The following is a 14720-nucleotide window of genomic DNA, read 5'->3' as shown; positions in this document are numbered from 1 at the left end:
TTGAAAAACTTGAAACGATTCAAAAAAGTTTCAAGTGACTTGAAAACCATCCTTAAAACCGACTTTTAATATCGAACTTGCGGTTTCTTAAACTTTGAGAAAGGCGAAGCATGTCAATCAATGTTAATTATGTTTCGTGGGAAAATAGGCTTAAGTAAACCTGAGGTAAAAAAGACAGGTTGTGTGTGAAGCTTCCTTTTACTTGAAGAATTTAAAATTTACTTGTCTTGAAATATTTCCTAGCTTATTTAGGCTCCAGTGTAAAGACTACCAGTGATACTGTTGCGTGACGTCAGCGGTCAATCAATTACCGAATGGAATATGATGATATACGTTAACTTGCGCTCCGCCTCTAGTGGTCTAGTGGTTCCAAATACCACGGTTGACTAAATCGAATTCATTTTCCTCGTTCTATTAAATAGAACACAAAAGCTAAATACAAGCGTTTGTACCTCATGAGCGAGAAATCGAGAGGCATACAACATGGAAGGTCTTAAAGATTTGTTTGCTCCTAAAACACTCCACTGGATCAGTTATGTGGCAAATGTATGTTGGATTTTGCTCGGAATTATCCTATCAGCAATCTTTCTAGACATTGAAAACAGCGAACCGAGATTTGACTTTCGCTGTGGCTCAAATGGCGACAAGGAACTCATTCGTGGAAAGTGTTATGAACAGTATGAAAAACACTACAACAAATTCGGTATTCCTGTGTATGGGTTCGTGATTATCAACTTCTTTGTTACTGCAAGTGTTTGTGTAATTTACTCACAAGCGGTGAAGAAGAGAGTTGATAAACTTGAAGGGCGGAACGGGAACGTAACCGGTAAAAGGCTTTTTAGAGCGTACTCTTTGCAACTTCTGGCCAGATTTGTTCTTGGAATTTTTTTTATCCTTCTGCAGATGAAATTATTTTATCCTCTGAGCTTTTCCTCGAACTTTGACTGTAGCTTAACGAGACACGGGAAGTTTGCAAACATTTCGGTCAGTGCTTCCCGCAACGCAACGCAAACGCAAACGCAAACATCGTACGAATGTCATAACAAACGAGCAGCTAAGAAGACCTTCTGGGCTTATGCCGTGATCGTTGTAACTGGAACTTTTGCGTTTTTTGTGTTTATCGAGTCTCTCTTTATGTTATTACGTGCAAAAAATGTAAAAGACTTTATCGAAGACCCGAACTTTCATAAATATTATCTGAGTTCGAATCGGCAGGTAAATGCATCTCTGGCAGAATCCGTAGGCTTAACGGCTATCATCGATGATGACAGTCACACCAATCCACCATCTACCGCTCCAACTGACAACGAACACCTGTCAGAACAGACACAACAAGAGTTTAACAGTCCATCAGTAGCCACTTTCATCGAACGTATGAAGGAATATGTCCGGAGTGTCACCGGAAAAGCCTACGCAGATCCTGCTGCACCTTTCCATTACAATCCGGGTGAAGGCTCAAAAAGAGATCTAAAGCTTGACCACATCTACACCGATCTGATTATTCATGAAAACAGAGCTTTGTATGAATTTAGTGCAGATAGAGAGGAACAACTGAAAGAATACCACAGACCCAGAGAAAAGTCACGATCAACACTGCCGGGAGATATTTTTGATGCTGACAAACGGAATATTCTTGTTGTCGGTCGTCCTGGAATTGGAAAAACTATGTTTTGCAAAAAGATTCTGCGCAATTGGGCATCCGATAACTTGTTCAGTGATGCACAGAAATCTGAAATGGATTTGAAACTCGCTTTCCTCATTAAGTTTAGGAAGTTTAACCAGAAAAACGAAGAACTCAGTCTTCGCAATCTCCTGGACGAATCGGAGTATTCTAAACTACCTCTATCCGATGAAGTTTGGCACTACATTATTGACAACCCAGACAAAGTACTCGTTATATTTGATGGATTTGACGAATATTCTGGAAAGGCTAAAATCAATGACGATGACATTTCGATCAATAACAATGTAGAAGACTCGATGCCTCTTCATTCCCTGTACAAGAAGATATTGTCAGGAAAAATCCTTCCCGGTGCTACAGTCTTAACGACCACAAGACCAAGCGCCGTGTCATTCTTTGAAGCACCTATTGCCTTTGAAAGGATAGTTGAAATTCTGGGATTCAACTCTGATAAAGTGGAAGAGTATGTGGACAAATTCACAAAAGAGAAAGGCGATGATGGCAAAGGAGAAACCATAAAGCAACACATCAGAAGTAACCTTAACCTCCAATCCTTCTGCTACATTCCTGTGAATTGTTTCATCATTTGTTCGTGCTTGTTACACTTGCTGGACTCAACCGTCTCCGGCTGCCTTCCTACAAGACTAACCGAACTATACTCCATTGCCATCAAGATTTTTTACTTTTGTCACGATGATATCCAAAACCGTTACCCATTACATGAAGCTCAACAGTTTTATTTGAAGCCATTTAATGCATTACCTGAACATGTGCAAAAATTGTTTAAGAGACTGGGAGAAATTGCTTTTCAAGGAATCAAAGAAGGAAGACTCATTTTCGAATCAGGCGAAGTCGATGAGCAAGAAAACAATGGTTTGTTCCACCGTTTACCTGATAGTTTTAGCGGTTTAAAGGAAGGACGAGCACAATATTGTTTTTTACACCTGACGATACAGGAGTTCTTGGCAGCGAAGCATTTGGTGGACACGTTGAGTTCCGAACAACTGCGGGGTTTTGTTTCCGATCACATCAAGGATGGCGCGTGGAAGGTTGTGATGCAGTTTGTGGCTGGACTGCTGGCTGAAAAAGAAGGAAAATCAACAGATATTTTCAGCGACCTTCTTCCCTCAGAAACTCGTACTGAAGAAGTTAAAATCAAGATGAATGAAGATTCAGAGGAACCAACTGAAACACTGACCTTTTGGCCAGCTGATGAACACAGGTTATTAGTGGTGACGCTATTCAATTGCATGTATGAGAACAATGCCTCTGATCGAGAAGTTCAAAAGAAACTGGCGAAAATTGGTTGTAATGCGCTTGATTTTTTTAGTTGTAACCTGTCACCTCTCGAATGTTTAGCATTAGTGCATGCACTTAAATCTGTTGAAGGAATTTTGGATTTTGATTTAAGCTTCAACAACCTTCAGTCGCTAGGATGTATTGAGATTGCGAAGTTGTTACCTGGCAACCAACACAATCAGGGTTTTTGCGAACTAAAAAGATTATACCTCAGTTGTAACAACATAACTGCTGAAGGAGTAAAACATTTATCCACAGCACTCACACACACTAACTGCACACTAAAAAGCTTATACCTCATGAATAACAACATAACTGATAAAGGAGTAAAACATTTAGCTACAGCACTCACACACACTAACTGTAAACTAAACACCTTATACCTCGAGGATAATCGTATAACCCAGAAAGGTAAAAATCTCGTAAGCTCATTGAACATAAACTGTAAAGTAAAAATCTAATCCTTGTATGCAATGTAAATTGTTTCTCTGTTGAAGGAATTTTGGATTTTGATTTAAGCTTCAACAACCTTCACTCACTGGGATGTATTGAGATTGCGAAGTTGTTACCTGGCAACCAACACAATCAGGGTTTTTGCGAACTAAAAAGATTAAACCTCGCTTTTTAATCAGATAACTGATTAACACCACACTAACTGCAAACTAAACAACTTAAAGCTGAATCAATATTGCTTTTTCTAAACTTAAAGCTCAATGAGATAACTGATGCATGTATAAAACGCTTCACTGGCAGCACTGCACTCACACATACTAACTGCGAAAAGCTTAGACCTTAGCGCTAACAAAATAACCCAGCAAGGGAAAAATCTCTCAAACGCAAGGAAAATAAACTATAAAGTATTTATCTAAGCATGTGTAAATATATTTTTCTGAACAGCAATAATTTGAGCTGCATTCTTTGACATTATATTTTCGATTTTTTAAAAAGGAGTTAAGTTTTTTTTAGTTCGGCAATCAGGTAGCTTCTAAGCAATCTCGAAGCTCTTATGTTTCTGTTTATATATTGTTTTGCTTTGTTTTGAGTTTTTTTTTCATTATAATTGTGTGCGTTTTTGTGAGGAGAAAAAATTTGTTTGGTCATTACTATAGCTTTACATAGCAACAGGGTGTGATTTGAACAAACCAAAAGAACTAAAAGCTAAAAAGGTTTAGAATAGATTACAGTTTACTAACTCCTAAAAAATCTCCACTTATCGAGAAGCCTAGCGTTAATAACAATGTGTCTTAATGACCCATAATGAAGACTGGAACAAATTAATGGACATTTACATTTAAGTAGATAACTAAACATACAGCTACATTTGAAGAAATTCTCCTATAGGAATGTAATTAGTATAATGTGATATTCACAGTAAGCGTCACCTTAGAATTATATTTTGCGGTTATTGCTATCTTAAAGTGACTGATAGATCATGTTTAGCTTTCCTGCAAGTATGCAACCTTGTATAAGTTTAGTTTTTGATATGATTAAAGTTCTGTTAGACCAATATTATAGATGTCTGCCTGGCCTCCTTCCTTAGTAAATCAATCTGTGCATCCAGCAAAATGCAGGGAAAACTGTTTTTGGGACAAAAACGCAGAGAAATGTGTAACAAGGGGATTGTGTGGGGAGGAGGGCGGAGGGTATGCGTTCCCTTTTACCGCACGGATACTTTATCTTCGGCTCAGATGTAAAACTTTGTATTTAAACCGTAACGGATTCAGACCTGCTTGAGGCGGTTTCGAGGTGGAGCGGTTGTTTTATGCCCAAATTGAAGGGTCACAACGCTTCGGGTTTGGTCACGGGAAGGGCCTCCCTATTTATTGAGGTTAAAAAACCGTTTTTTTCTGACCAAGTAACAAGATATCCTGCTCTCAATAGATTGAAAGCAGTGGCCTTACCGGCAGTCAGAAGACTGATTTCAGCAACTCACCTTCAGAAATGTAAACTGCAGCCACCGCTTATGTTATGGACTTAATGGGTGCCCGCTTACACACCTGCTAACATAAGAAGTAACAATTAAGCGGAAATCCAAGATCACCGGTGAAGCGAAACTAGCACTAGGGTACTGTTCAAAAAACGCATGATTTATCCTGGTGCCGGGGGGGGGGGGGGGGGGGGGGGTAAGGCACACTTGAAGGAAGTTTGGGTGCGGGTGTACCGCTGAGTCCTTCAAACCCTGAACATGTTGAAGACAAAATGATCCTTTCTTTTCGCTTCCCTGTTTTCGTGACCCAGTCTCCTTCTCGTCAGTTCTCTTTGTCGTCACGTAACGCTCGTCCAGTTTTAGGGGAGGACGTAAACACGATAAGGAGTAGCCTCACTGGTAGACGTTCTTAGGATTTCCTTAAGTCGGCGTGGGAATCCGCTACTTTAGGAGCTGAAGATCGTCGTTGGATCCTTAAGGAACTTACCTCTGGGATGACAATATCATCCCTAGAGAGAAGGATTTACAGTGAAGATGGCGTTGATCTTCTTTGACACACAGAGAGGGTTTGGCTGTGATCGAAGCAAATCTCAAAACTAGTAGCCTGAGAAATAAAGAAGCCGACATTTCCCGACGCCACAACTGTTTCCCCTCCCCCCCTCCTCCCCCCCCGACATGACCCGTCCAAAAAAGAAGCCCAGAAATTCCATACTGATGATGTGTCACCCAGAGCTGAGTAGTGCTTTTGTTTGGTTGAAAATTTGCTACATCCAAGTTTATCTTTTTACGACATTTTGACATTTCGTGTGGCTCGCCTTTGTACACGCTCGATCGAGTATTGGTTTGAGAACCACGCTTGAGTCGCGTGCCTCACCTGGGACTTCACCAGAAACAGGTAGTGCGTCTGCCTCACATTGATGTCCGTTATGAGAGGGCAGGCCCACTTCAGAGGTTCAAGGAGCTTGTTGGCCTTGGCGACGATAGTATCATGTGCGTCACGGTCCCAAGAGAGGGAGATAGAGATGGTGGCTCTGAGATCTTTGATCATTAGACGTTTCTGGGAAACTGCCCACCTACCCCTCCCTTCAGCCAATATTCACACTTACTACTCACTTAAGGCAAAATGTTGGCTTAGGGGAGGGGTAGGTGGGAGGTGCGGGTCCACAAGGGTATAACTGTATATCACGTGGTTCGTCTTCGGCGTAACACTTGGTGCTTTTCATTTCAAAGCATTAAAGCTGAATAAAGACTTTTGGATGTAGAGGTCGACTTAACGAACTGTTCCTTAATTTTAGGAGCCGTTAATTATAGTATTTTCTTTCGAGAAAGGCGAGTTTGGTTACCCGAAGTATTGTGCCCAAATATATCAGCCCTTTGCCGTGCATTGTCAGCCTTGCATTCAGCTTTTTTCTATTAAAGCTAATCTTGTCTTTACTCCATTCGCCCCAGTTCGAGAGAGTGATAAAGAAATAAAATGCAAATACCGTGGACGAAGATCTTGCTGGTTGTCAACGTTGGCACAAGAAAAGAGGTCTAGTCGGCTTAAAATTTCAGTTGTCTTTAGACTTCTCGTTGTTTTTAGTCATAACCTTGCCTTCGGAGGCATTCGGGGGATCATTAATGATTCTTCTAAACAGTAGTGGACCAAGGAGACTTCCCTGCGAAACGCCACAGGTAACAGGGGCCCATTGCGAGGCTGCCCAATCAGCCCCAACACGTTGGACCCACCAACTCAGGTAGTTTTTGAACCAGAGCTGGATCAAGGATAAAGCGGTTCACCACAACCCAAGGGGTGTCTCGGCCACATTCCTTTCATAAGAGCTAAAAATGGCTCAGAGGCAGACAGGCCTCTTTTCATGCTTTCATCTTTTGTCTATTGTCTTAACCTATAAACCGAACTCGCTTTTTCATTTCTGTCAGCCTGTCCTGGCTTCATCGGGGAACAGTAAAAAAAAATGAAAGAGACAGAAAGTTCTTTGGCCTGACACGTACCCGCGCAAAAATAACAATAGTCAATTAATATTTACAACTTTCAGATTCCCCCGTTTTAGTTGATATCGCAAATATCACATGGTAGCAGAATTTGCTTGTTTTCCGGGAAGGAAATAGAAATTACTGGTAGTCAAAGTATGATTAAAGCTCGTTCGAGCTAGGATGGAATGCTTAATCTCGATTAATCTCTTTCCCTTGGAAACTTGACGAAAGGATTCACCCCAACGGCGATTTTCAAATTTGCCACAAACTTAAAATAAGACGTTGGTTTCGTTAATATCATGTTTTGGATGAGGTCGTAACGTGCGTGGCTGTAAGGGTGGATTTCCACTCATAATGATCGCGTAATTTTTACGTGCTTACGGGCGTAAAATTTACCTGCGTAAAGCAGAAAGGCTACGACCGGTTTATGCGCATTTCTGATATTGCCGAACATTCGAGATACGAAAACTTTGCCCTGACACGAATATTCTACAAACATTGTTTTTGTGATTCAAATATACCAAGCAGCCATGGTTGACAAAATCGGAATCATTTTCCTCGTTTCATCATTTCCAGTAGGATGGAAAGGCTAAATATACAAGCATTAGTTCTTCAGCAAGATCTAAAAGCTTTTGTCGATTGTGCAACAGAAACTGAACTTAGCTCGCTTTTTTCCGTTTCTCTCAGCCTGTCGTGGTCCTGTCTCCATCACGGAACAGTAAACAAAACAATTGTAGGAAGTTAACTTTGTCCTATGACACGTACGCAAAAATAGCAACAGTTAATGTTCACAACAACTTATAGATAAAATATTTCACTTTCACAATCAATCATAGACAACATAGGCTGACCAAATTTCTTTACTCGCTTTCTCCCGTTTGTGACAGTATCGCAAAAGAGACTAGACTTACGACATGGAAGGTCTTAAAGATTTGCTTGCTCTTAAAACACTCCTCTGGTTCAGTTATGTGGCAAATGTATGTTGGATTTTGCTCGGAATTATCTTATCAGCAGTCTTCTAGACATTGAAAACAGCAAACAGAGTAGTTCTGATTTTCGCTGTAACTCAGATAGCGACAATGATATAAACTCATTGGTGGGTCGACAACGATAAACTCATCGGTAGAAACTGTTACAAACAATATTAAAAACAATACAACCGAAATTCGGTATCCCTATGTATGGATTCGTGATTATTAACTCTTTTGTTACTGCAAGTGTCTGTGGAATTTACTCAGAATTTGTGAAGTCGAGAGTTGAGGAACTTGAAGATTCATTAGCTTTCACAAAAGCACCCATCTCACATGCGTATAGTAACAGCAAAACAAAAGGCAGCTTAGTCCTCAGAGCTCATAAAATTACTCAGGAAGGTAAAAATCTTTTAAAAGCAAGGAAAATAAACTATAAAGTATCTGTCTAAGCACGAATAAATTTTTCCCTGAACAGCGCTGATTTGAACTGCATTTTCGCTATGACCTTTTCGGTTCCTTACAAAAGGTTAAAGGTTTTTGCTTCTTTTTCGGCAAAGTTTCACGGCGATCAGGAAACTTCTAAGCAATCACTCACCTAGTTTTCTTTTTAGTTTGGCTTTTTGTTTGAAGAGAAAATTGTTTTTGGCCACTGCCATGGCTTTACAATGGAAAAAATAAGGGTGTGATTTAAGCAACCTACAAGCTAAAAAGGTTCATCAGAACAAAACCCATGATGGAGTTTGACACAAATGGATAGCTAGAAATTTTTAGTAAAATCCGTTATCAATGCTGCGTTCTGATTGGCTGAGTTACTACTAGGCTATATGTTATAGCCCACCATTAGCGGAAAGCGCCGGATTTGAAAACCAAAACAATGGCGGCTGAATCGCGTTTATCTCGATATTTTTGAACAACTAGTTGGATTTTACTAAAACAATTATTATTATTATTATTATTATTTTTGAAATTGATAGACGTTTATTGACAAAGCGCATATTACAGTTGCAAAATTTAAAACTAAAAAAAAAGTATATAAAGACGAGAAAGAATAATACAGCAGTTGTAATAATTCGTACAATAACGTTGGACCTACTAATTAACAGATTATACCGGTAAGATGGATTCTTACTAACTAATTGAAGGAGGGGGTTTTTGTACCCTGCGGGCAGAGTCTCCTTCGATCTCTTCCCGACTTATCAAGGAAGATCGAAGGAGACACTGCTCGCAGGGTAGGGGTTTTCGAAATCGTATCTCCAACTGATTTTAGCCTTAAATTCATCCAAAGATAAATCTTTAGGAGCTAACGTATTTATGTACAAGTAATATTTTGCAAACAGGAGAGTAAAATCGAGCTTTTTGACAATTGCCGATGAGCTTTGATTGTTGCTATCATTATTAAGACCAAAAATTAATTCAGTTGAGGATAGCGCAAAGGAGGTGGCATTTTCGACGTTGAACCATTTGATTACTTCCGAAAAAAACCACTTGGTCCAGTGGCAGTTACAAAAAGTATGGATTATTGAATCATTTTGTCTGCAGTAAGGACAAAGCGCATTTTCTGCAATACCATACGTGAACAGTTCTCTTTTTGTGACGACAATTCTTTGTAAGAGTTAAAAGTAGAATTCTCTTAGTTTGTTATCTCTGCAAATATTTTTCACACGGGAGAAATGGTGCCTTACAAGTATTATTTCAGGTAGGAGGTCTCTTTCCCATTTCATGTTAGCGTTTATTTCATGTTGATCTTTACTAATCAAGAGCCAGTAGTAGTTTCTATTTTTCATTTTAAGTAAATCTAATGAATGGTCCGCTGAGAGCTGGAAGGAGCTTTCGTAACAAAATACTAGTTTTATCAATGTGGTATCTCCGTGCTTCATCGATCAGATCCTTATATAGGAATCGCAGAAACAACTTGCATGTATTGTAAGAAATTACCGTTCAGACAAAATTTCCTAAAAAATTCCGTGTAAGAAAGTACCTTACCATCATCTCCTAAGAGATCTTGAACAAGAAAGACATTTTTATTCAACCAACTTCAATAAAAGATTGAAAGGCCGCCAATTAAAATATCTTTATTGTTGAATAATACAAACCGGCAAAACTGCGTATTATAAGAAGTTTTAAGTTCTAAGAAATGTAGTAATATCAACTTATAGAAGTAAGGGAGACACATCTTATCAAGAAAATTCTTGTTATAATTACAACGTAGCAGGAAGTTCAAGCCACCGTATTTATCGAGAAAGTGGTTGGGAATGAGAATGACCTTCCATGGTTCGTCGTCATGCGCGGGTATACCTTGTAAGAACCTGGATTTCCATGCCAGTTTCAGTGATTTGGCCATGGTCTCTATGCTTGGAGCACGTAGACCACCTTTGTTCTAGTCTTGGACCATAATTTTGCGTTGGATTTTGTCTCTTCGATTTTTCCAGATAAATTTAAAGATGCTTGAATTAACAGCTTGAACCAATTGTGTTGGGAAACCGAGTGTTGAAAGTGGGTGAACAAGCTGTGAGTTAAATAATTATGAATTATTCCTCTCGCCCTGATGGCCTCTGAGTCAATAGGCCTAATGGGCTTTTGACTCAGAGTCCGTTCGGGCCCGAGGAATAATTGTGAAATATTCAACTTGGATATCTCTACATACTGCTACATATGAAATATACATTAAGAAATTTTCTCATAAGGAGTATTACTAGTATAATGTGATCTTACTTTCAATGATTTACACGTAAGTAAGCTCATCGTTGAATTTCATCATGCAGTTATTGCTGTCTATAAATGGGAGAAAGAGTTTTAGTTTTCGTATTCATAATTATGTGTTATTAAAGTTCTGTTAGACCAATATTATTAATGTAGAGGTCGGCTTCGCCTACTTCCTTTAAGTAAATCAATCCGTCTATTCTTCAGCAAATCGCAGGGCAAACTGCTTTTGGGACAGAAAAAGCAGAGATGGGTCTAGCAAAGGGATTGCGGGGGAAGGGGGGGGGGGGGGTATGCATTCCCTTTTACCGCACGGATACTTTATCTTCGGCTCAGATGTAAAACTTTGTACGTAAATCGTAATGGATCCAGACCTTGAGGGGGTTTAGGGAGGGGTGGGAGGGGTGGTTGTTTTCTGCTGGAAATGAAGTGTCTTAGAGCCTAGGGTTTGGTCAATAGTAAGGAACGGTCACCCCACCCCATCTCCCCCTACCTTTACCCCATAAATACCCTAAACCTCCCCGTCACCTCCCCGGGATCCCCCATTTTATGGCAAATGCTGAGGTTAAAAACCTTTTCTCTGACCAAGTAACAAAATCTCCTGCCTTAAATAGTTGAAAGCAGCTGTCGTGCCTAGAGTCAGTGAGGATGATTTGACGATGCAGCTCACCATCAGAGACTGTAACTGACGGACACTGCTTTTGTTATTGACTTAATGGGGGCGTGCTAACATGGGAAGTAACACTAAATTTACGTAGCGGAAATTCAAGATCCCCCCCCGGCACCAGGGTACTGTTCAACGAAAAAGCATGTTTTTGTCCTGGAGCGGGCGGGGAGGGGGGAACTTGAGGGAAATTTGGATGTGGGGTTTGTGACGACGCAAAGAACTTCTGTGTAAGAGAATATTCGTGACCTTGTTTCTTTCCCTTTCTCATATATTATCGAGTAATCTTTTTTAAAACTGAAATCATAGAAGTGTTTGATTTCCATTATTCTCAATACTAACAACAACAACAACAACATAAGGTTTATTGCATGACTATATGAAGTTACAGTATTGCAAAATTTTTAAGACAAAGTTACAATTAATACTAATAATTAATAGGGAGAATGAGCCAATTAAAAATAAACAATGATTACAATGCAATGATTACAATGGTCAATCAAGTGTCATCAGTATGATTTGATAACAAATTATTGTGTAAATAATTACATAATGAGATAAATTTTAACAAATGTGAATTTAGAGAAAAATTCTGTAAATTCATCAGTTTAATTATTAATTCTGTGCAAGATAGCTGATTAAAATTGACAAAATTATCTTGGATTTGATTGCAGATTTTTTTCCTTGGGATTGAATACTTTGGACAGTTCAAGAGAAAATGGAATTCTTCTTCATTGTCACTGATTTATTTTAACACAGTCATTTGTTAAGCCAGTACCCTGAAGCGAGAGAAAAGAGATCGCCTGGAAACGAGCTTGATGGGAGTGCCTACGGCAGATAATTAAGATGCATCATTAGCTTTTGTTTGATTAGTAATATCTCTTAACCCTTTTTCTGTTACCTTCATATAGTTTCCTCTTGCTTTCTTCTTTTTATTTCATTGAATTTAAATTGACTTATATGGTCTTTTATTATATAGACACGAGTGTTTTACTGGAAAATATACCACTCGTAAAATTCATAAAAACTACATCCGGGACCCGACTGGTTTATTTTCCATAATCTCACACGTGAGTTTATCGATGACGTAATTTCGGTAATTTCCCTCTATTATTTTATCAATGTCTTTTTGTCTATATATAGAAAAGAACATTACACGGGGGCTTGAAGATATGAATTTTATTTTCTCGTGGCAAAAACAATATTTTACTCACTCGCTGCGCTCGTTCGTAAAAATATTGTTTTGCCACGAGAAAATAAAATTCATATCTTCGCGCCACCGTGTAATATCCTCTATATATTATTCCTCGTTTGGAAATTAGTAGTCTGTGTGTTAGTTCTGTTTTCGGGTTTTCAGTTATTCAGTTTTGTTTTTTCCTGCTAAAGGTTTGTGTTTCTGGTTTGGTTTTCTTTTGTGTTTGTGTTTTTCTGTGTTGGGATTCCACGTGTTTCTGTTTTGGGTTTTGGGTGTGTGACGACACAATGTATGAGAATATTCGTGACCTTGTTTTTTTCCCTTTCTTATATAGAATTGAGTAGTCTTTTTAACACCTGACATCATAGAAGTGTTTGATTCCCATTATTGTCACTGATTTATTTTAACACTCTCATTTGTTAAGCCAGTCCCCTGAAGCGAGAGAGAAGAGATAGCCTGGAAACGAGCTTGATGTGACTACTGCAGATAATTAAGATGCATCATCAGAAACTAGTGTTTTTACATTTTTTTCCTTTTACCTTTTTCTTGATAAGTTGTATATATCTCTTAACCTTTTTCCTGTTACCTTCATATAGCTTCCTCTCGCTTTCTTCTTTTTATTTCATTGACTTTAAATTGACTTATATGGTCTTATATTATTCCTCGTTTGGAAATTAATAGTCTGTGTGTTAGTTCTGTTTTCGGGTTTTCAGTTATTCAGTTTTGTTTTTTCCTGCTAAAGTTTTGTGTTTCTGGTTTGGGTTTTTTTTGTGTTTAAGTAGTATAGTAAATGTTGCCATCTCCCTCACTCACTTTTATTTCTAACTCATCTCACAAAATCGCTCCTCTTGTTAAATAACTTTTTACTAACTCAACTCACAAAGTCGCTCCTCTTGTTCTCTCATTTCATTCGTTCGCTTCGCTCACTCATTTCATTCGTTCTCAAGTAGTCGCTCTTTGTTCGAAGAGTTAGTAAAAAGTTATTTAACAAGTAGTCGCTCTTTTGCTCGAAGAGTTAGAAATAAAAGTGAGTGATGGAGATGTCAACATTTACTATACTACACTGTAATAAAGTATTTGTTAATATTGATAGGTGAGATAGAAATAAATAAGTGAATCAGAAAAAATAAATTTGATTTAATACTTAAAAATAAAATAATAATTATATAAGTTATGTCTCATCAATCATCTACAAATAATCAACTTATGAGTTTGTCTTTGGACGAATTAAAAAAAATTTTATCACAAGACAAACAAGAGGTTAAGAAAAATTATAAGGAATTGGAAGAAAAGATGAAAGTGATTGAAAAAATAAAAAAAGTGAGAGAAATTGGAAATAAAATTAAACAGGGTAAAGTTAAACCAAAAGTTATTTCAAAAAAGATTAAAACCAAAGTTAAACCAAAAAAGATTAAGTCTAAAGTGGTTACCAAAAAGATAAAATCATTTGAGGATTATTTTGAGGAATGTATAAAAAATAGAAAAATTCCTAAAGATACTCCAGACTATTTACGAAAAGCTCTTGAGAGAGCTATAAAAGAGTATGAAGAAGGAATTGAAGTTGAGAAATCAGCTTTAAACGAATTTGCTAAAAAATATATTATAAAAGGGAAACCAGGTTATTTACCTTATCAGTTTTTTGACTATTATTATCATACTATTAAAAAATTTATTAAAAATCATCGTAATACTAAATTAAGGTTTGTTTTAGTTTGTATGATGGAAAAAAAAGAAAAAATATCGAAAGATAGTAATAAAACTTTTACAATTCAAGATAAATCATATTTTAATTCTAGTACTTTTAATAATTTTAAATCAACTGATGAAGAAGATATATTAAGTAATAGTTATAAAGAGATTAGTGAAAAAATATCTATTTATCAACAAAATGGTAGTGGGTGGTATTTTAAAGAAATTGTACAATTAGATATTCATACAACTGAATTAAAACCAATGAAAGGTTCTTCTTATATTCCTCTTCCAGATTGGATTATGAGAAAAAAAGCAATTGTTAGTATTCGAAATAAAGATAATAAATGTTTTATTTGGTCAGTACTTCGTTATCTTCATCCAAGAGAAAAGAATGATAGTCGATTTGCAGATTTGAAAAAGTATGAAAATGATCTTATCACTAAAGGAATTACATTTCCGATTAAAGTAAAAGACATTAACAAATTTGAAAAACTTAATCCAAATCTTCCAGGAATAAATGTTTTTTCAAATGAAGGAGAGACTATTTATCCTTTGAAAATGGCTGAGAAAGATTGTAAAAATACTATTGATTTATTTTTGTATGAAGAAGATGGTAA

General features: G+C 37.5%; 1 protein-coding gene across 1 annotated transcript; it reads left to right on the top strand.

The window, feature by feature from the left end:
• Window positions 1-338: 338 nt before the first annotated feature.
• LOC140924226 (nucleotide-binding oligomerization domain-containing protein 1-like) lies at window positions 339-4481 on the top strand. The gene has a single exon (XM_073374259.1). The coding sequence runs from the start codon at window positions 484-486 to the stop codon at window positions 3439-3441; it is 2958 nt and encodes a 985-aa protein (XP_073230360.1). The 5' UTR covers window positions 339-483; the 3' UTR covers window positions 3442-4481.
• The last annotated feature ends 10239 nt before the right edge of the window (window positions 4482-14720 follow it).

This window comes from Porites lutea, chromosome 14, assembly GCF_958299795.1.
Source record: "Porites lutea chromosome 14, jaPorLute2.1, whole genome shotgun sequence".
NCBI classification, from domain to species: domain Eukaryota; kingdom Metazoa; phylum Cnidaria; class Anthozoa; order Scleractinia; family Poritidae; genus Porites; species Porites lutea.
Note: the sequence above shows the minus strand (reverse complement) of the source record. Positions and strands in the feature narration are given on the sequence as shown.

Excerpts from the sequence above, each read along its gene's own strand:
- LOC140924226 (XM_073374259.1), top strand. The coding sequence starts at position 484 with ATGGAAGGTCTTAAAGATTTGTTTGCTCCTAAAACACTCCACTGGATC.